This window comes from Octopus sinensis, linkage group LG20 (assembly GCF_006345805.1).
Source record: "Octopus sinensis linkage group LG20, ASM634580v1, whole genome shotgun sequence".
In the NCBI taxonomy this organism is placed as follows: Eukaryota; Metazoa; Mollusca; class Cephalopoda; order Octopoda; family Octopodidae; genus Octopus; species Octopus sinensis.
The window spans coordinates 10,786,644-10,811,326 of record NC_043016.1 but is presented as its reverse complement, the minus strand read 5'-3'; the positions used below and the strand labels follow the sequence as shown (position 1 = coordinate 10,811,326).

The 24,683-nt window shown below is 39.4% G+C and overlaps 1 protein-coding gene and 1 non-coding gene across 2 annotated transcripts in view; both read left to right on the top strand.

The window, feature by feature from the left end:
• The window catches only part of LOC115222571 (centrosomal protein of 104 kDa-like), a 185,608-nt gene that overhangs the window by 100,571 nt on the left and 60,354 nt on the right, over window positions 1-24,683 (top strand). Inside the window, exons 16-18 of the mRNA XM_029792847.2 lie at window positions 700-765; window positions 4,669-4,793; window positions 9,615-9,861. Coding sequence (XP_029648707.2) covers window positions 700-765; window positions 4,669-4,793; window positions 9,615-9,861 — 438 coding nt within the window. The remainder of the gene's footprint in view (window positions 1-699; window positions 766-4,668; window positions 4,794-9,614; window positions 9,862-24,683) is intronic.
• Window positions 10,830-11,023, top strand: LOC115222706. Its single transcript, XR_003882743.1, has one exon. It is a non-coding gene; the product is annotated as a U2 spliceosomal RNA (small nuclear RNA).

Sequence of the window (24,683 nt, the reverse complement as noted above, 5' to 3'; positions counted from 1 at the left end):
TGAACGGCAACGGGAAACTCAGAGTAACAGGTTTTGTTGAATTTTCTGCTGCTTTAAATAAAGTATATATATATATATATATATGAACACACAAAAGCCGTTCGATTCACTTCAACATTTAAGTTTAATTTGTCAAAATATTTTCATCGCTTTAAGACCGCGACCTGTTCACTGACAAAAATTGAACGGCTTTTGTGTGTTTCTTAAATGGCTTATAAACACCTTCTACGCTGCAATTGTCTTTGTTTCGGCACACAATCTCAGATCAAATCACTTGCTATGGAAGTACATCTCCGTAGTATATATATATGTAAAATAAAATAAAATAAATGAAGGGAAGAGAAAAGAACAGGGCCTCAAGATGAGGCCAGAAGGCTGAATATATTAAAATCATACCATCTTGAAGTTGATAGGTCAAAGAGTGAACTAGCTAGTTCACACCTTTTTCTAAGCCTTGTAGAAGTTTTTCTAAGTCTTGTAGAAGAACTCAAGGTTGGGCCTTCAACCAGGCCTTTCGCGATACCTTTAAAGCCAGGAATTTTTGAGCACCTTCTTGTATATCATATGCATGTATATATGCATGTCTGTCTATCTATCTGTCTGTCTGTCTATATATATATATATATATATATATTATATATATATATATTCATATATATATGTGTGTGTGCATATATGAGAATATATATTTCTTTCCAGGCATTGAGGACAAGGGAAGAGGCCAAAAGATTTATTTTAGAAATTGCACAGTATCCAGAAATTAAGGTAAGTATGAAAAAGCAAAATTGCATATTTGCAATATTTTCTTTAAAAATGCATATTTTAAAAGTTTAATGTTTGTTTCATATACATGCATGCATAATACATACATACATACACACACTCACATACAAATAAATACATGCATACACACACTCACACAAATACATACATGCACACACACACAGATACATACATACACACACACACTCACACAAATACATACATACACATGCAAATAAATGAATACATACATACACATGCACACACACGCATATACATACATACACATACATACATACATACCCACATATACATACACACATACATCGTCGAACGACAGGGACCTTCTCTTTGTGGCTGGTGATTCATCGACGAACGACAGGGACCTTCTCTTTGTGGCTGGTGATTTCAATGGGCATGTTGGACGACATGCTGGGGGCTTCCATGGCGTACATGGAGGCTACGGTTATGGTTCCCGCAACGAGGAGGGAACCAGGCTGCTGGAGTTCTGCGATGCGAATAGTCTTATGGTCTGCAACACTAACTTCAGGAAACCAACAAGCCACCTGGTCACCTACCGATCGGGCGCCGGCATACTAGCCAAATCGACTACATCCTTGCCAGAAAAAGGGAAAGATGGCTGCTTATAAATGCCAAAACCTTCCCAGGCAAGAATGCACCCCCACAACATAGACTGGTAGTTAGTGACTTTAGGATCAGGACTAAGAGGGCGACTAGAAGACGACCACATGGAGAAGAAGGGTCTGGAAGCTTAAAGCCCCTGCGAATGGACAGAGATTAGAGATATGTTACTTGAAGCCTTTGACGAAGTGGAAGGGGGTATAGCTACACATGGGTAGAAGACAACTGGAGGACGTTTCTGAGGACAACCTGCTGAAAGCCGTGACCAGATCTGTGGCTGGTGCAAAGTCCCCTTAAGACCCAAAATAACGTGGTGGTGGAACAATATTGTTGACAGGGCTATTAGACAAAAGAAACAGGCTTGGAAGGCCTGGAAGAACGGTGGTAGCAGGGAAGGGTATCAGACTGCCAGAAGGGAAGCTAGGAGACGGGTCTATCTAGCCAGAGGGGAAGCAGATAAGAGAAAATTTGCCAATGTCCTGCGCCGTGAGGATGAAAGACTTGAGGTATTTCGTGTTGCAAGACAGTGTGTGAGAGAGAATCGTGATGTGGTAGGAGAGAAATGTGTTCGCATGGAGGATGGTTCACTTGCGCTAAATGAGGATGCAAAGAGAGAAGCTTGGAGACGCCACTATGAAAGGTTACTGAATGAGGAAAATGAATGGGATAAGAGAGTCTGCCGAATGTTGACCCTACAGAGGGACCAGCTATCCGAGTTGATAGTTCCGTGGTAGCTAAGGCAATTAGAAGCATGAAGACAGGGAAAGCCCCAGGCCCATCAGGAATTACTGCAGAGATGCTCAAAATATCTGGCAGTGTCGGCTATAACCTAGTCACCCGTATAGTCAACCAGGTGATACACGAAGGAGTCATACCCATGACTGGTGCAGCAGCATACTAGTCAACTGCTACAAAGGTAAAGGTGATGCCTAGATACAACAATTACAGAGGTATCAAGCTGTTGGATCAAGTAATGAAGGTTACGGAGAGGGTCATAGCCCAACTAATTAGAGAGAGAGTTAGTTTAGATGAGATGCAGTTTGGGTTCGTGCCAGGGAAAAGTACCACTGATGCTATATTCCTGGTAAGGCAGCTGCAGGAGAAATACCTAGCCAAAGATAAGCCCCTGTACCTGGCTTTCGTTGACATGGAGAAAGCTTTTGATAGGGTCCCCCGATCCCTTATCTTGTGGTCAATGAGGAACTAGGGATAGATGAATGGCTGGTGAGGACTGTGCAAGCCATGTACAGAGATGCCGTAAGTAAGGTTAGGGTTGGCAACATGTACACAGAAGAATTCAAAGTAGAGGTTGGGGTCCACCAGGGTTCAGTACTCAGCCCCCTCCTATTTATCATATACTACTCCAGGCAATTACGGAGGAATTCAAGACAGGCTGTCCCTGGGAGCTCCTCTACGCTGACGACCTTGCTCTTATTGCTGAGTCACTATCAGAACTGGAGGAGAAGTTCCAGGTGTGGAAGGAGGGTTTAGAATCAAGGGGCCTTAGAGTCAACCTAGCTAAAACCAAAGTACTAATAAGTAGAAAGGTAGACAATCCACAAATATCTTCAGGAAGATGGCCCTGCTCGATCTGTAGAAAAGGTGTAGGTAGAAACTCTATAAGATGTACCAGTGTAAGCTATGACACATAAGAGGTGCAGCAATGTCAAAGGTAGGCTAACTGGGAAGATAGCTTTTGTATGTGGCAGATGCTCGGGAGCATTAACCTCCGAAAATCTGAGAAAACAACTTCCGTCACTTTCCAGGGGAAAACTAGAAGTAGTTGATAGCTTCCGTTATCTAGGTGACCAAGTCAGTAGTGGGGGTGGGTGCGCTGAAAGTGTAACTGCTAGAATAAGAATAGCCTGGGCAAAGTTTAGGGAGCTCTTACCTCTGCTGGTGACTAAAGGCCTCTCGCTCAGAGTAAAAGGCAGACTGTATGATGCGTGTGTACGAACTGCCATGCTACATGGCAGCGAAACATGGGCCTGACTGCTGAGGACATGCGTAAGCTCGTGAGGAATGAAGCCAGTATGCTCCGATGGATGTGTAATGTCAGTGTACATACTCGACAGAGCGTTAGCACCTTGAGAGAAATGTTGTACCTAAGAAGCATCAGTTGTGGTGTGCAAGAGAGACGATTGCGCTGGTATGGTCATGTGGCGAGAATGGATGAAGATAGGTGTGTGAGAAAGTGCCAATCCCTAGCAGTTGAGGGAACCCGTGGAAGAGGTAGACCCAGGAAAACCTGGGACGAGGTGGTGAAGCACGACCTTCGAACTTTAGGCCTCACTGAGGAAATGACCCGAGACCGAGACCTTTGGAAATATTCTGTACGTGAGAAGACCAGGCAGGACAAGTGAGCCCAGCCCACTTATGAATGCCTTTCCTCCCTTGGACACAAAGACCGGTTGAGGCAAGCGAAGTCGATATAGAACCTCATCCGACAACAGACACCCATGCCAACCCCCCATGCTTGCGAAGACATGTTTGGGCAAGCGAATCGAAATCGAAACCGAATTGAACCAGCCAGGATCCCTGGCCTGGTGGTACGTAAAAAGCACTATCCGACTCGTGCCGTGGCACGTAAAATACTCCAATGCGACCGTACGACAGGCACCCATGCCAACCCCCTTTGCTTGTGAAGACATGTTGGGGCAAGCGAAATCGAAATCGAATTGAACCAGCCAGGATCCCTGGTCTGGTGGTACGTAAAAAGCACTATCCGACTCGTGGCCGTGGCACGTAAAATACTCCAATGCGACCGTACGACAGGCACCCATGCAACCACCCCCTTTGCTTGTGAAGACATGTTGGGGCAAGCGAAATCGAAATCGAATTGAACCAGCCAGGATCCCTGGTCTGGTGGTACGTAAAAAGCACTATCCGACTCGTGGCCGATGCCAGCACCGCCTCGACTGGCTTCCGTGCCGGTGGCACATAAAATACACCAATCTGACCGTGGCCGTTGCCAGCCCCGCCTGGCACCTGTGCAGGCGGCACGTAAAAAGCACCCACTACACTCACGGAGTGGTTGGCGTTAGGAAGGGCATCCAGCTGTAGAAACATTGCCAGATTAGACTGGAGCCTGGTGCAGCCTTCTGGCTTCCCAGAACCCCGGTCGAACCGTCCAACCCATGCTAGCATGGAGAACGGACGTTAAACGACGATGATGATGATGATGATATACATACATACATATATGATTATTATTATGTAATTGTATCTCTAATAAGGAAAGAAAATATCTGCTTTAAATTTCAGGCTTCTAATATAGTGCCAAATGAATGTGTGAAACCATTCAAGATGTCGGTGTTCTCCAGATTTGCCCGAAGCCGAGCTGAATTAGTAGAGATGCTGTACAAGGAAATAGGATTATCCATAAACAGGTAGTTGCTGTAAAAAAAGGGGCAAAAAAGGGTCGTTGTGACACATGTTATAATCCATGCTCACTGCATGATGCTGGTATTAGTACAAGGTGGTGAGCTGGCAGAAACGTTAGCACACCGAGCGAGAATGCTTAGCGGTATTTCGTCTGCCATTACGTTCTGAGTTCAAATTCTGCCGAGGTCAACTTTGCCTTTCATCCTTTCGGGGTCGATTAAATAAGTACCAGTTATGCACTGGGGTCAATGTAATTGACTTAATTCATTTCCCCTCTGTGTTTAGCCCTTTGTGGGTAGTAAAGAAATAGGTATTTCTTCTGCCATTACGTTCTGAGTTCAAATTCCGCCAAGGTCGACTTTGCCTTTCATCCTTTCGGGGTCAATTAAATAAGTACCAGTTACGCACTGGGGTCAATGTAATTGACTTAATTCATTTGTCTGTCCTTGTTCGTGCCTTCTGTGTTTAGCCCTTTGTGGGTAGTAAAGAAATAGGTATTTCGTCTGCCGTTACGTTCTGAGTTCAAATTCCGCCGAGGTCGACTTTGCCTTTCATCCTTTCGGGGTCGATTAAATAAGTACCAGTTACGCACTGGGGTCGATGTAATCGACTTAATACCCATATCTGTCCTTGTTTGTCCCCTCTGTGTTTAGCCTCTTGTGGGTAGTAAAGAAATAGGTATTAGTACAATTTATTTCGGTTACTGGTTGTTATTTGTTGCTGGAATTGTTAAATGTCACTTTTCAGTCAAATTTGCTGAGCTGGAGCAGACTTTGGTGAGGAACTTTTATATCCTTGGCAAATGTTGAATATATAATTAACAAAACGAAAGTAAAAATCAATGTACTTCACAAGACTCCAAAACGCCCTCTCAGTGATTCCTGCCGACCTCTTGTCTCACCCAATATGCTACTCTTTATAAGAGTTCAGCTACTCCATTCTTCCAATCTCCCAATCTTCCAAATAATTATCCATTATTTACAGTTTATCCTAATTGTTCCAGTAGCAGAAAAAGTGGATTGGATATTCTGAATCTGTGGCAGAGTGACCTATAATTCTTTTATTCTTTTACTTGTTCCAGTCATTTGAATGTGGCCATACAGGAGCACCGCTTTTAGTCACCCAAATCGATCCCAGGATTTATTCTTTGTAAGCTTAATACTTATTCCATCGGTCTCTTTTGCCAAACCGCTAAGTTACGGGGACGTAAACACACCAGCATTGGTTGTCAAGTGATGTAGGTGGGGTGGGGACAAACACAGACAAACAGACACACACACATATATATGATGGGCTTCTTTCAGTTTCCGTCTACCAAATCCACTCACAAGGCTTTAGTTGGCCCGAGGATATAGTAGAAGACACTTGCCCAAAGTGCCCCACAGTGGAACTGAACCTGGAACCATGTGGTTGGTAAGCAAGCTACTTACCACACAGCCACTCCTATATATATATAAATGTAAGCAGAGTTAGCAATTATAATATCTGTATCTGTTATCCATGTTATTTCAGGGCATGGGTATGCAGGTACGCTATGCTCGTAGAGTACAGGTAATAACAGAATAAACAAAAGTTTATCAGGAAACAAATACAAATAATCAGAAAAAGGAGAAAACCTCAGATCAACAAGAACATCAATTGGACCACATTTATGGCTTATTATTTAATACAGAACATGGCATAGCGTTTATGTGACATAAATTGAACATGGCATAACAATTATGTGACACAAATGTTATGCCATGTTCTGTATTAAATATTAAGCAATAAATATAGTTCAATTGATGTGCTTGTTGATCTAAGGTTTTCTCCATTTTCTGATTATATATATATATCTATATCTATATATATATAAAGCTGAAGTTGTCTGTGTATGGCAGGTTTGGCAGCCTTCAACTAACACTATCTCCTCCAAGACCCTGCGGCGCAAGTTAACCAAAAATTGAGAGTATGATAGAAGAAGGCTTGCTCTTCCTTCCATAGATGAAAAAATCCAAATCGGACCATGTTAACACCAAAAATTATTTACATCAAAAAGGTGCTTTTTTTTCTATGAAAATCCCTATTTTTTTACTGCTGTGTCGCCATTTTTCGGTGTATTTCAACCAGAAAAATATTCACTTAAAGACAATAACAAGCTACATAATGTAAAATTTTTACTTTTTCAAAAATTCCAATTCTAAAAGGTCGAAACAAACCCGAGCAACGCCGGGCGATACTGCTAGTATATATATATACTAGCATTAAAGACCCATTGTTGCCGGGTCATAGTGCTAGTGCATGTATATATGTATATACTGAAACAAGTAAAAGAGTAAAGAGTAGAGTAATATATATATATATATAGAGAGAGAGAGAGGGAAGTATGTAGGTAGGTTGGCTGACAAGGTAGATAGACAGAGATCTCTTGATCAAGCTTTAAAGTTAGGTTGTAAATGATGGTAGCTGATGAAAGCATTGATGTAAATGGTGGTCCATTTCCAGGAGTTCCAAGTTTTGGAGAAGGTCCACATTGGGCAGCTTTTATGCCACATCCTCAATGGCCAGTAAAGTATATCACCTTATTTCAAATCACCATTATTCTTTTTATTCTTGCTGAGTCTTGAGGAAAAGGCAATGCCTCTGATCTTTGCAAATCTTCCTACACCAGTGAGTCTGATGTTTTCCTCTTGAACTTTACAAAAAAAGAGAGCACAATGGTGATGTTTTGGAGAGGAAGGGATTCAGAGTATAGTGATTAGTGTAAGGCCTGAGGATGGGTGGTGGTGGTGGTGGTAGTGGCACAATGAGGGGATAAAATATAAGTTTTGGTCATTAATGTATATGTGCGTAGATTTGATTCATTCAGGTATGGTTGTGAGATAAGAAGTTTGCTTCTCAGCCATATGGTTCTGGGTTCAGTCCCACTGTGTGAAACCTTGGGCAAATGCCTTCTAGTATGACCTTGGCCCAACCAAAGCCTTGTGAGTAGATTTAGTCAACAGAAACTGAAAGAAGTCTGTACATCAGCTAGTAAACATATATATTTACTAGCTGATGTACCTGGTATTTCTCGGGAAATCAGGGCTTATCCCTTGGTTCTGTTCTCACAATTGTTTTACTAATCTAGTAATAACAATACAAAGTATGTTGCCCTTAAAACGGTTGTTGTTCATTTATTGAGAATACCAAACTGTCTTACAAAGGATCTTGTTTTTAGAAATTCCCAATAAGTTATGAACACCCAAATTGTGAAGTCACTTATGTAATAACATGAAATTAATTACCCAATAGTAAGAATTCAAATAAAATAGCCCCAAAAAGGGCTTTAGTACATTCCCAGAGTATATAGAATGTAGGAGGAAATACTAATAATGTATGTATACTAAAATCGTGAAGTATGTTACATAATAACAAGCTAATCAGATATGAGATAATAACAATTCAAAGTTAATAACTTTGAAAAAAGTTTTTGTGTATTTGCAGAGAATATTACCCTCAGTGGCACTAGTGTTGGTATATTTGTGAATAAGTAACTAACTGAAATAAGTGGATCTATTGTTTAGGAAAATACTATTTACTACTTTAAGTGTTGTACTTGATAAATTGTGAAAATAACACAAATAGTTCAAATAAGAAATAAGCATACTGAATTTGATTTATATAAAATAATTTACGAACATTAATGAGTTATTTCCCTTTGATATTTAAAAATAATATATTAGTTATATGTAGTAGATATAAAAATCCCTTGCAGGGGCCCCTTCTATTGATTTTTTTCAACAATCTAAGTATGTCACTAGTTTTTCCAGACATGGGTTCTACTCATGTGTCAAGTTTCATCAAAATTGATAAAATGATGTAGGAAGAGTTAGATAACGATGCCACAAACAAACACACCCACAGATTTCCACATAAGTAGTAGATATACACGAGTGTGTGTGTGTCTGTGTTTGTCTTCCCCCTACCCCACTTGACAACAGGTGTTGATGCATTAACGTCCCTGTAACCTAGCGGTTCAGCAAAAGATTCTAATACAATAAGCACCAGGTTTATACAAAAACAAAAAAAATAAGTACTGGGATCTATTTGTTTGACTAAAAGAAACTCTTCAAGGTGGTGCCCCAGCATAGCCACAGTCTAATGACTGAAACAAGTAAAAGATAAAAATTAAAAGATATAATTTTCCACCTAGCACTCAGTTAATCATCTCACCTTTGTACATGGCTTGTACAACACTCCTAAGTGTTCTGTATTCCTTAGGAGCCACCAGGCTATATAATATGGGTCTTCTGCAGATTGCTCTTTGTTAAGAACTTCTGCAGTTGTCTTGCTGTAAAATATGCTGTATGTGATTCCATGTCATCATTTATTATTATTTTTATTATTATTATTATCATTATTATTATCTTCTTTCAAATTTGCTTCCATTTCTTGCCGAGTGTCTTCTCGACTCCTAGGGCAAAGAAACTCATAGTATATATTGGTAGGCCATTAAACTAAACTCAATAGTTCGTTCATTTTTTTTTTTTTAAGTTAAAAAACTATTACTACATAGGTAGTAATAGTTCTCACAGCGACAATGCTTATCATTATTATTATTATTATTATTATTATTATTATTTTTATTATTATTATTATCATTATCATTATCATTATCATTATCATTATTATTATTATAATAATTATTATTATTATTATTATATTATTATCATTATTATTTTTTTTTTTAAATTAAAAAAAAATTTTTTTAATTTTTAATACATTTCCATAATTGATAAATACAATTTTTAATAATTTTTACACACAGGATATTTTATCTCCGTTTTGATGTTGAAATTTTTCAGTAATGCACCAGGAATGGCTGTTGTAGATATTATGAACTTCTGCACCGTTGCTTGTCTCCATCATAGTTCCGAAGACGTACGCCGAGTAGCCTTGCGTATCATACAGTTATTATATGAAGACATCGGTCCACCAGTTCGGAACTATTTGCCTCCTGATGACGACAAGATTCGCAAGAACACACTATATAGGCAGATATTTGAATACTTTGATAAAGTTGATAGCAAAAATGCAAAGTCAACATTGAAGGTGAGTTTAATTCTTCAAAGATATAACTATTTATTGATTTTTTAAAAAAAATTTTACATTTTGTAATATTATTTTGTCTCTGTTGATATTTTTTGGTGTTTCTTTTTTCATTTCAATTTTTATTGATTTAGATCAGTGATCCACAACCTTTTTTCACTTGTGGTACACTTATATTCTGTTCAAAATTTGGTAACACATCTGAACTAAAAACATAACTAAAAGTATAGGGAAAAAAATTATATTCAGGTTACACTACAGCACATCTAGCGTCGTCTTGTGGCACACCAGTGTGCCCTTGCATACAAGTTGCAGGGCATTTGATTTAGATACAAATGTATTTTTGTATTTGTATTTGTATTTGTTTGTTAGTCAGATGGTATTTGCATAACTGAATATTTATTTGTTTAATAATTGGTAAGTGAAGAATTTTACAGTGATGCATCCACGAACACTCAACAGTAAATTGATTTTGGTATAAACCTCTTGCCTGGCACGCAGTCATTTCTTTTGGTTCCACTCCCCTTCTCAGCCGAGAAACCTTTTTCTCGCAAGCTACTTGGTGACCCCCACTGGTGCTGATACTACATAAAGAGCATCTATGATGGCGCCATGTAAAAAGCACCTGTACTGGTGCCATGTAGAAAGTACCTGTGCTGATGCCAAATAAAAAGCACTGGTGCTGGTGCCACATAAAAAGTGCTCCATTCACTCCGTAAGATGGTTGGCTTTAGGAAGGCCATCCAGCCATAGAAATCATGCCAAAAGAGGTAACTGGAACCTGGTGTAGCTTGCCAGCTCTTGTCAAACTGTCCAACCCATGCCAGCATGGAAAATGGACATTAAATTATGATGATGATGAGGGAACAACATAATGACTGTTAAAGTCTCTACATGAAAGATCTACCTGTTAGAAATAACAACCAAATCTCTCTCAAACTATATCCTATCATTTATTAAAAGAAAATGTACACGCTTCTCGGCCTTTTGGTTAAGATCAAAGTGTAGTATCTGTTCTTATCAGCTTAATATCTGATACGGTCCCTATTTGGGGCCATCGATATTAAACTGATTTTTAGAACGAGGCGAAGTGTTAGGGGCTTGCTCCGCCTTTGCCACGGGTTCGCCTGGTATTGCAGTACTTCCAGGATTCAGCCCATCTCCCACCCGGGAGATATAAAGAATATCTATTCTAGATACACAATATCTGAAGGGGTGTGGGGGCAGCGATACACAGAATGGACATTGCTGGAACGATTTTCATCACACTTCTCAGTATGAGATGACCTCCTGGTTGCTTGACACCAGGTCATCTCATATACTGTCAAACAACAATGACATGATGTATGTCTTAATACACATTAAGCCAATGCATTGAAAAATTCAGTAATTTATTCAAGATGGCTGTGCTCGTTTGCGAATATGCCCTTGATGGGATTGACAGTCATTATTATCAGTTGGTAATGAATTAGATCTCATTTCTTGCACAATAGTACTTAGCTGCATGTAGAAGTCCAACCTCCACATTTAATTATTTATTTTACTTTTTGAAATTAAAATACTGTACGAAAACAAGTAATTTTCACATAAGTATTGTAGTTTATATATATATTTCTTTACTGCCCACAAGGGGCTAAACACAGAGGGGACAAACAGATTAAGTCGATTATATCGACCCCAGTGTGTAACTGGTACTTAATTTATCGACCCCGAAAGGATGAAAGGCAAAGTCGACATCGGCGGAATTTGAACCCAGAACGTAACGGCAGACGAAATACGGCTGCACATTTCGCCCGGCGTGCTAACGTTTCTGCCAGTTCGCCGCCCATTGTAGTTTATATATACAAGGTCTTGCAGATAAATTGAGACAATTTTTACAATGCCTAAAACTGGTTATAAATATTAAAATAATGGTAGTAAACAGAATATAAATTTAATGTAACATTTGTTACAACAAAAACATTTATCACACTATACACCCACTCTTTTGGGCAATTACTGCCTCCACTCGAGAATGAAATTATTTTGCAGCTGTTGCAACCGCTGTCTTTTTGATTTTGCATGTTGCATGCATGATGCAGGTCTTCAAACTGTTGACACTCAAATGAGGCAAAGCATTGGTCCTTGCTTGAAGTATGTCCTCTAAAAATTTATCAAGAAGGTTTAAATCTGGGCTATTACTGGGTCAGATGTTGGCCCTCGCGAAAAAATGACGCCTTCTCACTCAGGAAGACCTGGCATGGTGCAGAATCCTGGATAAGTACCACATTGTAAAAGCCCAAACTTCTGCTCAATCCAAAGTAACAGAGAGTTCTTCATGATGTCCAGATACTCCCTTGTGCTGATCTTGAAACCAGACTCAATGAAGTGTGAATCCATGACACTTCCATCACTCACCACAGCTCCAAATACCACGACAGAGGCAGGATTCTTAGTCTCAAACACAGCGGGGTATCAGAAGGGTTGTATGCAATCATTCAAGAATTTCTGTGAGTCACCTCAGTGTCCACAGTGAACTTCTCAAGTTTTTCCTGCACCTTGGTGCTTGATGATGACAGAAGATTTGGGCATTTCTCGGCTCTGATTGCTTTGGCCTTGGCTGTTAGGAGGTGCAAGCATCATCGAACATAGCTAGTCACAATAAGGTTTCTGTTCACAGCTCTGGACACCATGGAAAGGGACACATAACATTTCTTTGCAATAGTGGTCATGGATGTGGATAGATTGGCTTCAATCAAGTGTTTGAAGCCAGTGAGAAACTTTGGATTGCATTTGGAATCTCTTTGAGTCTTGTGTTCTTTTCTATCAATCTTTCTCACTTCTTTAAATTGTTTATACACACAATAAACTGTTGCTTTAGGAAGTTGCATCAACCTAATTCTATTGGCAGTGTGCTCAGCGTGGGCCAAAACAACAATGGCAGAATGATTCTGTTGTTGAATCAGTTCACTATTTAGCTGAAGAATAAAGAGGAGGATTAGATTTTCAAGCAAGCAAGGTTTTGTTACAAAATGGAATGTTAAACTCAGGAAGTCAACTGCTTAAAATTGGTCTCAATTTATCTGCAAGATCCTGTGTGTGTGTGTGTGTGTGTGTGTGTCTGTGTCTGTGTGTGTGTGTATTTGTGTGTGTCTCTGTGTGTGTGTTACAAGAAAAGGCATAAGTAATGGTCTTCACGCATTTATTTATGTGTGCATCATAGACTTACAGCTGTTTCTGATATAAATTTTAGGTACATTCCCAGTTGTGGTTATTGCACAAACTCTGAAGATGATAGTATTTGCTAAGCTCATTCACTTTTTTCAATCAACTGAAGTATGAACACACCTAAATGCATCTGGAACATGATGCATAGATAAATAAATGCGTAAAGCCCATTATTTATGTATTTTCTTATATATCATTCTGTAAAAAGATACCATAATTGGGTAATGCAGCCTTGGATTTGCAAAATTGTCTGATGATGGACTTCAACTTCAGATTTTGCCTAAGGATTACCAATCTGAAAACTTTTGTCAACCTGGTGTATTGACATATTTGTATTAGCTGAGAGTTGTCAAAATATTTTGCTTAGATGCCTTATTAATAATTCTTCATATATATATCACTTGATATATGACATGACAGAATGTAAGTTTCCTAAGAGGAAAGTTGGACATAAGAAGCATCAGAGGTGGTGTACAAGAGACGATTGTGCTGGTATGGACATGTGTTACATATGAATGAGTACAGCTGTCTGAAAAAGGGGAGGGAACTTGTGGAAGAGGTAGACCCAGGAAGACCTAGGATGAGGTGGTGAAGCATGACCTTCAAATGTTGGGCCACATGGAGGCAATGACTAGAGACCGAGACCTTTGGAGATATGCTGTGCTTGAGAAGACCTGGCAAGCCAAGTGAGACTGTAATTGTGGCCTGTGCCAGTGTTGCATAAGCAGCCCATTTAAGCCCATAAATAAACTGTGCTTGCGAAGACTTCTTAAGGCAAGTGAAATCATTGTTGTGGCCGATACCAGTACCGCCTGACTGGCACCCATGCTTGTGGCATGGGAAAAGCACCATTCGATCATGATTGATGCCAGTGCCACCGGGCTGACTCCTGTGCCAGTGGCACATAAAAAGCACCATATGAGCATGGTCGAAGCCAGTGCCGCTTGACTGGTCTCATGGTGGTAACAACATAAAAAGCACCATTCAAGTGTAGTCGTTGCCAGTGCTGCCTGACTGGCTTCCATCCTAGTGGCATGTAAAAAGCACCATTCAAACATGGTCAGTGCCAGTGCCGGTACACTCTTAGAGTAGTTGGCATTAGGAAGGGCACTCAGCTGTAGGAACCTTGCCGGAACATATTGGAGCCTGGTGCAGCCTCCAGGCTCGCCAGTCCTCTGTCAAACCACTCAATCCATACCAGCATGGAAAGCGGATGTTAAATGACAATGATGATGACGACAATGATGATGATGACATAATAATAATTATTATAAACCTAAAGCTTATAGGCATTTGCTATGTAATGACTAAAGAAAATAGTCTAATACTGGGGCATATAAGATCTCGACGGAAAAGAGTTGGTATTAGTATGCATGGGAATCAAACCATAAATACTAATACCCATTTTTTTCTGTCAAGGCCCCAATATTAAACTATTTTCTTTAGCCAATACATGGTGAACATTTATGAGCTTTAAGCTTATAATTATTATTATCGTTTACAGAATTTTCATTTGTCACTGTTACTTCATTTAATGCAGTATATATATATATATATATTATATACATATACACACACATATATATATATATATATATATATATATATATTATATATATATATATATATATACATATATATATGTGAAGGTGCATGGCTCAGTGGTTAGAGCGTCGAGCTTACGATCGTGAGGTTGTGAGCTCGAATCCCGGACCGGGCTGCGTGTTGTGTTCTTGAGCAAGGCACTTTATTTCACGTTGCTCCAGTTCACTCAGCTGTAGAAATGAGTTGCGACGTCACTGGTCAAAGCTGTATCGACCTTTGTCTTTCCCTTGGATAACACTGGTGGCGTGGAGAGGGGAGGCTGGTATGCATGGGCGACTGCTGGTCTTCCATAAAAAACCTTGCCCGGACTTGTGTCTTGGAGGGTAACTTTCTAGGTGCAATCCCATGGTCATTCATGACCGAAGGGGGTCTTTATACATATATATATATATATATATATATATATATATATATATATATAATATATATATATATATGTATATATATATACACATACATACACACACATATATAACTGATGCTGACAAGAAAGGGATATGGAAATGCTCTTATGAAAGGTTGCTGAATAAGAAGGCTGAACCAACCTATGTAGAACCCACAGATGACCAATTCTGAAACTGACAGGTGTACAGTCAAAAGTGTGATCAGGTGATTAAAGATTGGAAGGATCAGCAAAGAAGTCAGACCACCTGGGATTGTAAATTAGATGCTGAAAATATCCCTCAAAGTAAAGGTATGCAGTAGTTACTTGCATAGTAAATTAGGTAATGCAATTAGGGGCTTCATATCTGATAACTTACGTAGCAGTCTCTTTATCAACCGTTCCAAGAATAATGGAGATGTTTTAGAAAGCAGCAACTGCAGAGGAATCAAACTGATGGACCAAATTTAGAAAGTAACAGAAAGACTTATAGTACAATCGATTAGGAAAGAAAATATTAGCTTAGATCTAATGCTGTTTGGGTTTCTGCCTGGATAGATCTAACTAAAGCCCTCTTCATATGAAACATTTACAGAAGTTCTTAACAAAGAGCAAACCATTCTAGCTAGCATTGATATAAAACAATGCCATCCACAGAGAATAATATTCTCTATGGTCCAGGTGGTAAGCAGGCAGAATCTTTAGCATGTTGGACAAAATGTTGATTGGCATTTCGTCCGTATTTATGTTCTGACTTCAAATTCTGCCAAGGTTGACTTTGCCTTCCATCCTTTCAGAGAAAATAAAATAAGGTGCAGGAGTGGCTGTGTGGTAAGTAGCTTGCTTACGAACCACATGGTTCTGTGTTCAGTCCCACTGCATGGCACCTTGGGCAAGTGTCTTCTACTATAGCCTCGGGCTGACCAAAGCCTTGTGAGTGGACTTGGTAGACGGAAACTGAAAGAAGCCCGTCGTATATATGTATATATATATGTGTGTGTGTGTGTATGTTTGTGTGTCTGTGTTTGTCCCCCCAACATTGCTTGACAACCGATGCTGGTGTGTTTATGTTCCCGTCACTTAGCGGTTCGGCAAAAGACACCGATAGAATAAGTACTGGGCTTACAAAGAATAAGTCCCGGGGTTGAGTTGCTCGATTTAAGGCAGTGCTCCAGCATGGCCGCAGTCAAATGACTGAAACAAGTAAAAGAGTAAGTACCAGAACATTGGGTTCGATGTAATTGACTCTCCCTTCCCCCCCAAAATTGCTGGCCTTGTGCTAAAATTTGAAATTTATATTCCCTGTAGTCTGGTTGTTGTTGTTGAAAAAATGTAAACTGGGTATGGATGAATGGCAACTCATATATTGGGATTTTGCCAGGATAGTGCAAGTTAGCAATGAGCTCAGTAAAACATTTGGCATGCATGTAGGTGTTCCTCACGGTTCAATTCTCAGTCCTTATGTTGGTTATAGTTCTCTAGTGTAGGATCTGTGATTTTCCACAGCTGAATCTGTCATAAAACTTGACAAGAAATGTCAAGTGTGGATGTAAAACTTAGAATTGAGAGATCTTGGCAAACCTAACAAAGACAAGTGTTTTGGTTTGAAAGAAAGAAGGTGGGAGGAATTCTATTGCCAACAGGGATAAAAATTTTAAAAAATGAACATTCTCAATGTGCTGAAAAGGAATTCCATTTGATGCCTTCAGTGAAATTGTAGGCGATTTAAGTGAGAAGACATATCATCGTCGTCGTCGTCTGTTGTCCATACTAGTATGGGTTTGGATGGTTTGACCAGGGCTGGCAATCAGAGGAGCTGCACCAGACTCCAGTCTGCTGTGGCATGGTTTCTATAGCTGGATGCTCTTCCTAATGCCAACCAATTTACAGAGTGTACTGGGTGCTTTTTACGTGGCACTGCACAGACACTTTTATATGGCACTGCACAGACACTTTTATGTGGCACTGCACGGGTACTTTTATGTGGCACTGCCATGAGTGCTTTTACGTGATGCATATCGGTGCTTTTACATGGCATCTTACAGGTGCTTTTACATGGCACCACACAGAGACACTTTTACCTGATGCTGCATGGGTGCTTGTGTGTAGCAATTAATCAACAGTGAGAGGGTCTTCGAAATAAATTTCAAATTCTTGTAGAATTCCTATGATGACAGTTGACTCTTTCTTTTTCTTTCAGTCATTTGACTTTGGCCATGCTGGAGCACCGCCTTTGTAAGCCTAGTACTTATTACATCGGTCTCTTTTTGCCAAACCGCTAAGTTACGGGGACGTAAACACACCAGCATCAGTTGTCAAGCGATGTTGGGGGGACAAACACAGACACACAAACATATACACACACATAATACATATACATATATATGTATATACAACGGGCTTCTTTCAGTTTCCGTCTACCAAATCCACTCACAAGGCTTTGATTGGCCCGAGGCTATAGTAGAAGACACTTGCCCAAGGTGCCATGCAGTGGGACTGAACCCGGAACCATGTGGCTGGTAAGCAAGCTACTTACCACACAACCACTCCTGCGACTGTTAATTAAAAAAAATAAATGGAAGAGAAAAAAAGGATCAAATGCCCTGAATAGAAGGAAGTGACAGAAGCAGACAACCAAGACGGACAGGAGAAAAAGTGGTGACAACCAATCTTAGGACAATGAATGGACCTCACAAAGAAGATGGCAAAAGGACTGACCCAAATGGTCAGAGATAATGCTGGAGAGAAAACCCTATGCTACCCCATGTAAATTGATGGTGATCATGACAATGCCACCACTACTGCACTCAGTGCTAATGTTGATGTATATATATATATATATATATATATATATATGTATTTCTTTACTACCCACAAGGGGCTAAACACAGAGGGGACAAACGAGGACAGACAAATGGATTAAGTCGATTACAGCGACCCCAATGCGTAACTGGTACTTAATTTATCGACCCCGAAAGGATGAAAGGCTAAGTCGACCTCGGCAGAATTTGAACCCAGAATGCAACACCAGATGAAATACGGCTACGCATTTCACCCAGCGTGCTAACGTTTCTGCCAGCTCGCCGCCTATATATATATATATGCAAAGATGGATAATAGAACTGATGGCAGTTTGTATAAGTTATGCTAAAATTCAGTTTTAACATTTTTATTGAATTCTTGCATGGTATCCACATTTCTGGATTAGTGGTTCGATTCTTATGCATGTACTTGCTAAAAGAATGAGTGGAATAAATCTATGCACTGTGCTCAGTATATCACTGGTACATCGTCATCATTATCAACATTAGTATTATCATTGTTTAACATCCGTTTTGCCATGGTGGCATGGGTTAGACAGTTTGATAGGAACCAACAGGCCAGAGAATTGCACCAAACTCTATCATCTACCTCGACATTCCTTCTTCCTTCTTGAGCCATGCCTGGTTCATAAGGGCCAGTTTCCCGGTTTTCTTGGCGTATAGGTTCCCCACCTGGATGGGACGCCGGTCCATCGCAGGTGAGCTGCAAGATGCAGGAGGAAAGAGTGAGAGAAAGTTGTGGCGAAAGAGTCAGCAGAAGTTCGTCATTACCTTCTGTCGGAGCCGCATGGAGCTTAGGTGTTTTACTCATAAACACACACATCACCCAGTCTAAGATTCGAACCTGCGATCCTTTGACCGCGAGTCTGCTGCTCTAACCACTAGGCCATATGCCTCCACATCTACCTTGGCATGGTTTCTATAACTGGATGACCTTTCTAATGACAACCATTTTTTTTCTTGTGGCTCCAATTCTATTTTGCTACATGATTCATTAAGCACTGCGGAAAATTTATGGACATAAATTTTCACCCTGGCAGGAATTGAAATCAAAATCTGAAAGGACTGCATGTAAATTATTGCAGTGAAAGTATTTATCTTTAATCTATTGTTGCAAAGAAATTTTCCTCACATTTTCTAAGCCAATAATTATAACATGCGAGTAATTAAGATATTATTAATCATATTACAATGAAACTGAATTTAATGAAACGGAAAAAAAAAAAAGGTACATAATATAATTAAACGTAAAATATAATAAACATTATCCAGTAATGTTTACAATTAAGAAATTTCAAATTACATAGTTATGAAATTTAAAGAGCGGATATTTAAAAATCCAATAATCTGATAGACGTACCTCATGTGATGATATGTTGTAAATGCTGAGATTGGTTTTGATATGCACTCAAACATGCATGCGGCGCACAATTGCAAACCCACATGCTCTCTCTCTCTCATACACACACATGTGCATGTATGTGTGCATGCATATGCATGCAAGCATGTATATATGCACGTGTGTGTGTGTCTACATATGTGTGTATACATGTATGTAGGTAGGTAGGTGAGTTGGTATGTATGTACATGTGTACATAGGTGTGTAGGCATGGCTGCATGCATGCATGGATGGGTGGATGGATGAATGTGTACATGTATGTTTGTATGCATATGTGCACATATGTATATATATACATGTTTGTATATGTATATGTGTATATATATTTGTATATGCACCTGTGTATATGGGTGCGTGTGTATGTATGTATATATATATATATATATTTACACACACACACACACATATATATATATTTTTACATATATATATATATATATATATATATGAAAGCATGCATATGTGTTTGTAAGGAAAGTTAGTTCTATATATGTTCATATAAATTTAGAAATATTTGTAAAAATTTAAGAATTTTGTTAACTTAATATTCATTTATCAATTATCGTTAGACTTGTCACTTAAGAATTCTAATAGAAATATGAATTATTGTAAGTGAAAGTAAGATCCAATAAACTTAATTTAGACGCATTCATTTACACCCATAGCCGCATGCATGTAGGCATGTATGCTTGCATGTACACACACACACACACATACATATATATATATATATACAATTTTAATTAAGTAATAGAAAAGTCAAATTTATATTATGTATGTTTCAATGAACGACAGCATTCATTTTATATTATAATCAAAAGTTATGCAATGGTATATAATAAATTTAGAGCCAGTTCATTTCATCAGGCATTTTAATTTGATTTACAAATCATCTTATTTAATGTGTGAATATTATAACATATGTATTTGGTACACATGCCTTGGATTTGTAGAGTGCTTCTATAAAAATTAGCAGAAATATAACCAAGCATTCTTTGCGTGATTCGAAGGTGTAGCCTTTACGCTGCCATCCCCTTCTAAGAAGAGTTACTGTGGTGATTGCTTAGATTATAAACACATGCAACATGCATAGACACAGATAACTTTTGCCCACATACACCGTACACATGTGCACTATATGGTTACATTCACACACACATACACATGTGCTCACACCACCTGAACAAGCACTTATCAACTGCTGAACTCAAGCTTTTACACATGCCCACACACACACACATGTTAACCTCACACATATACACATGTCATATGTATGCTCATGCATATACACACATCCATACATGTGCACACAAATACACAAAACGCATAGCACATACACTATGTTATTTGTACGCATACACACACACACCCATGGCAATGCGTTTGCACACATATATATTTCTTTGCTACCCAGAAGGGGCTAAACACAGAGGGGACAGACAAGGACAGACAAACGGAGTAAGTCGATTATATCGACCCCAGTGCGTAACTGGTACTTAATTTATCGACCCCCGAAAGGAAGAAAGGCAAAGTCGTCCTCAGCAGAATTTGAACTCAGAACGTAACAGCAGACGAAATACCACTAAGCATTTCGCCCGGTGCGCTAACGTTCCTGCCAGCTCGCCGCCTTAATATATGCGTTTGCACACATATATTTACACACATCCATATGCATACACACATACATACCAGTACATGTAATGCATATCACTCCACGTAATGTATGCACTGGGTCACTTACGCACATACACACACAAGTCCACATATTTTTCAGCTCACCCACACATACATACTCACACCCTCACCCTCATTCATACATACACCCTTCTCATATGCACACATGTGTGCAAGAACAAATTCATTCGACCGGGTCACTGTCATTATCTCCCTTTCATTCAGCCTTTTTTCTTCTGGCTATTTCATCATGTTGGACCATAAATCTCAACAAAATAATTTTTTTTCTCTCTGTTTTTTTTCCATTCTCTCTCCATTTTTTCCCCTATTAATCCTTTCTGTCGAAGAGTGCAGGCTTGAAATGTAAAAGACTTTACCATTCTTCCCGAGCATTAAACTAATACACTTGCTTGTTGTTCCTACACCTATTTCTTTACTACCCACAAGGGGCTAAACACAGAGGGGGACAAACAAGGACAGACAAACGGATTAAGTCGATTACATCGACCCCAGTGCGTAACTGGTACTTATTTAATCGACCCCGAATGGATGAAAGGCAAAGTCGACATCGGTGAAATTTGAACTCAGAATGTAAAGACAGACGAAATACCTATTTCTTTACTACCCACAAGGGGCTAAACACAGAGGGGACAAACAAGGACAGACAAACGGATTAAGTTGATTATATCGACCCCAGTGCATAACTGGTGCTTATTTAATCGACCCCGAAAGGATGAAAGGCAAAGTCGACCTCGGCGGAATTTGAACTCAGAATGTAGAGGCAGACGAAATACGACTAAGCATTTCGCCCGGCGTGCTAATGTTTCTGCCAGCTCACTGCCTTATTGTTCCTACACCTGTCTTTGATATATATATGGTTATGTGATGCATATGGATGTGGACAGCTGAGTGAAGAAGTACCAATCTCTACCAGTGGAAGGAAGGTGTGGAAGAGGTAGACCCAGGAAAAAATAGTATGAAGTGATGAAGGTATAATAGCTGTAAATTTCAAGTTGAGTGTAATAAAAAAGTTCATAATTGTTTCTTACTAGTCTCAACAGAATCCACGTGGTTGTTTTTTAGCTGTCTTGTGTTCGAATGACCCGCATAAATGTCCACAAATATTTTTTTGATTGACTGTCCTACCCCATCCCCACTTTCTGCAGCCCCTCAACTCCTACATACATGCAAAAAGACATTAGGAAGAATATGAACTTTGCAGATAAGAGACAGCAGCAGCAATGGACATGTCTCAATCTATTACACCTCATAAGCTTCATGCAGTCTTCTCAAAACCCTCCAGATCACTCTGTGCCAACTCACCTGATACAGCATTCTCATCCAAATTCTGTTCTGCTTCCAAGAATAAGAAAGTCTTTCTACAGTCTTAGCTTTTTTTCCCCTCAAACTGCCAGACTTTTCAACTCTCTTCCATCTCATTGTTTTCCCCCTTCTTATGACCTGAAATCTTTGAAGTCCAGAGTAAATTAATTCCTTTCATCTTAATTTCTCTTTCTTCATAGTTTTTTACACTAAACAGTTTTTAGGACTTTATTATATATATATATCATCATCATCATCGTTTAACATCCGTTTTCTGTGCTAGCATGGGTTGGACGGTTTGACCGGGGTCTGGGAAGCCAGGAGGCTGCACCTGGCTCCAGTCTGATCTGGCAGTGTTTCTACAGCTGGATGCCCTTCCTAACGCCAACCACTCCGTGAGTGTAGTGGGTGCTTTTTACGTGCCAGGGGAGGCTGGCAGCGGCCACGATCGGTTGGTGCTTTTTACGTGCCACCGGCACAGAAGCCAGTCAACTACTATTTTTTGTATATATATATATATATACATATATATAAAGGGTATACATATATATAAAGGGTAAAGTGCCTTGCTCAAGAACACAACACATATATATATACATATATATATATATACATATATATATATATACATATATATATATGTGTGTGTGTGTGTGTGTATTTCTATATATATAAATGGGAAGACCGATTTATGGGATTACCTTAGGTTTCTTGTCCATAAAGGGTTTACCTTTAGAGCGTATCATCAGATCCCAAAACTTTGTAAGCCTATGATCTGTCATGGACCCTTTATGGATTGGAAACCAAAGATAATTCCATAAACCGACCTTCCCTATTTTTAATATATACTGCTCTACATCTTAAAGTGTGCTTCTTCTTTCCGATGATACATACATACATACATATATACATGGAAATGTCACTGTGAGAGATTTCTGAATGTGGGGAATGCTTAGAAGAGAGAGAGAGAGAGAGAGAGAGAGAGAGAAGTATTAGCCAAAGCAGACTCAACAAATGAACCAGTTTTTGGAATCAACATCTATAAAGATAAGAAAGCTAGCGCTAATTGCTAACCAACTCTCAAAGGAAGGCAGATATAATTACCTCCTGCTTTCAAGAAATTATGATTTCATCTCCCAAAATTTAATTTACTTCGGGAGAATATGAACTTTGGAGATAAGAGACTGCAACAATGAATGTGTTTCAGTCTATTAGACCTCATCAGATTTGTATAGTCTTCTCAAGATCTCCCTGATCGGTTGTATTGTCTTCTCAAAATCTCCCTGATTAGCTTTTAATAAAAGCAAAGGAAATCTGATGTTGGTGAATGTTTGAAATACCCGAAAGAGGTGGAAACACAATTTCTTTAGTGTATATCATCAATACTATATACCATTATGTGAAAGTGCATGGCTCAATGGTTAGAACGTTGGACTCACAATCATGAGTCAGTGAGTTCGATTCCCAGACCGGGCTGTGTGTTGTGTTCTTGAGCAAGACCCTTTATTTCATGTTGCTCCAGTTTACTCAGCTGTAGAAATGAGTTGCAACATTACTGGTGCCAAGCTGTATCGGCCCCTTTGCCTTTCCCTTGGATAACATTGGTAGCATGGAGAGGAGAGGCTGGCATGCGTAGGTGACTGCTGGTCTTCCATAAGCAAATTTGCCCAGACTTGTGTCTCAGAGGGTAACTTTCTAAGCGCAATCCCATGGTCATTTATGACTGAAGGGGATCTTTACATCATCATCGTCAACAGCAGCAACAGTCCAAGAATTTGGACCTGGAGATCTCCATTTCCAGCGACTTCGAGGGCCACCTCCAAGTGGTGTCGGGTGTCAACGAAGAGCCCTTGACTACAACAAGATGACCAAAGTTTTTTTTTTCTAAGGTCCGAGCCTTAGACCATCACCTAATCACCCTTACCCATCTTGTTGCTTAACAAAAAACAAAAAAAGCAACAGCAGCAACAACATAACCATCATCATCATCATGATCATTATCATCATCATTTAACGCCCATCTTTCATGCTGGCATGGGTTGGACAGTTTGAAAACTGCATTGTGCATCGTACTATACTTGTTTGCATTCGTGTGATTTCTACGGCTAGATGCCCTTCCAAACATCAACTACTTTACATCATGGAGTGGGTGCATTTTTTGTGGCACTTTAGTTATTTAATTTTGTTTGTTGAGGAGAGCTAATATCAAATGCAATATGAAAGAGATAGATTACAACAGGAAAATGTTGGGAAGTTTCTTTTGTAATGTACATTACGGAATGTCGTTGTGGTTCCTTTCTATTAGAAAGAATTCTTTTTCCATAATCTTGCAAGAAACATCATTTATTAGTTCGTAAAATAAATAATATTTCTGTGTTTTCCTTTGATGTGAAAGAGAATTGTCAGGAAAAAA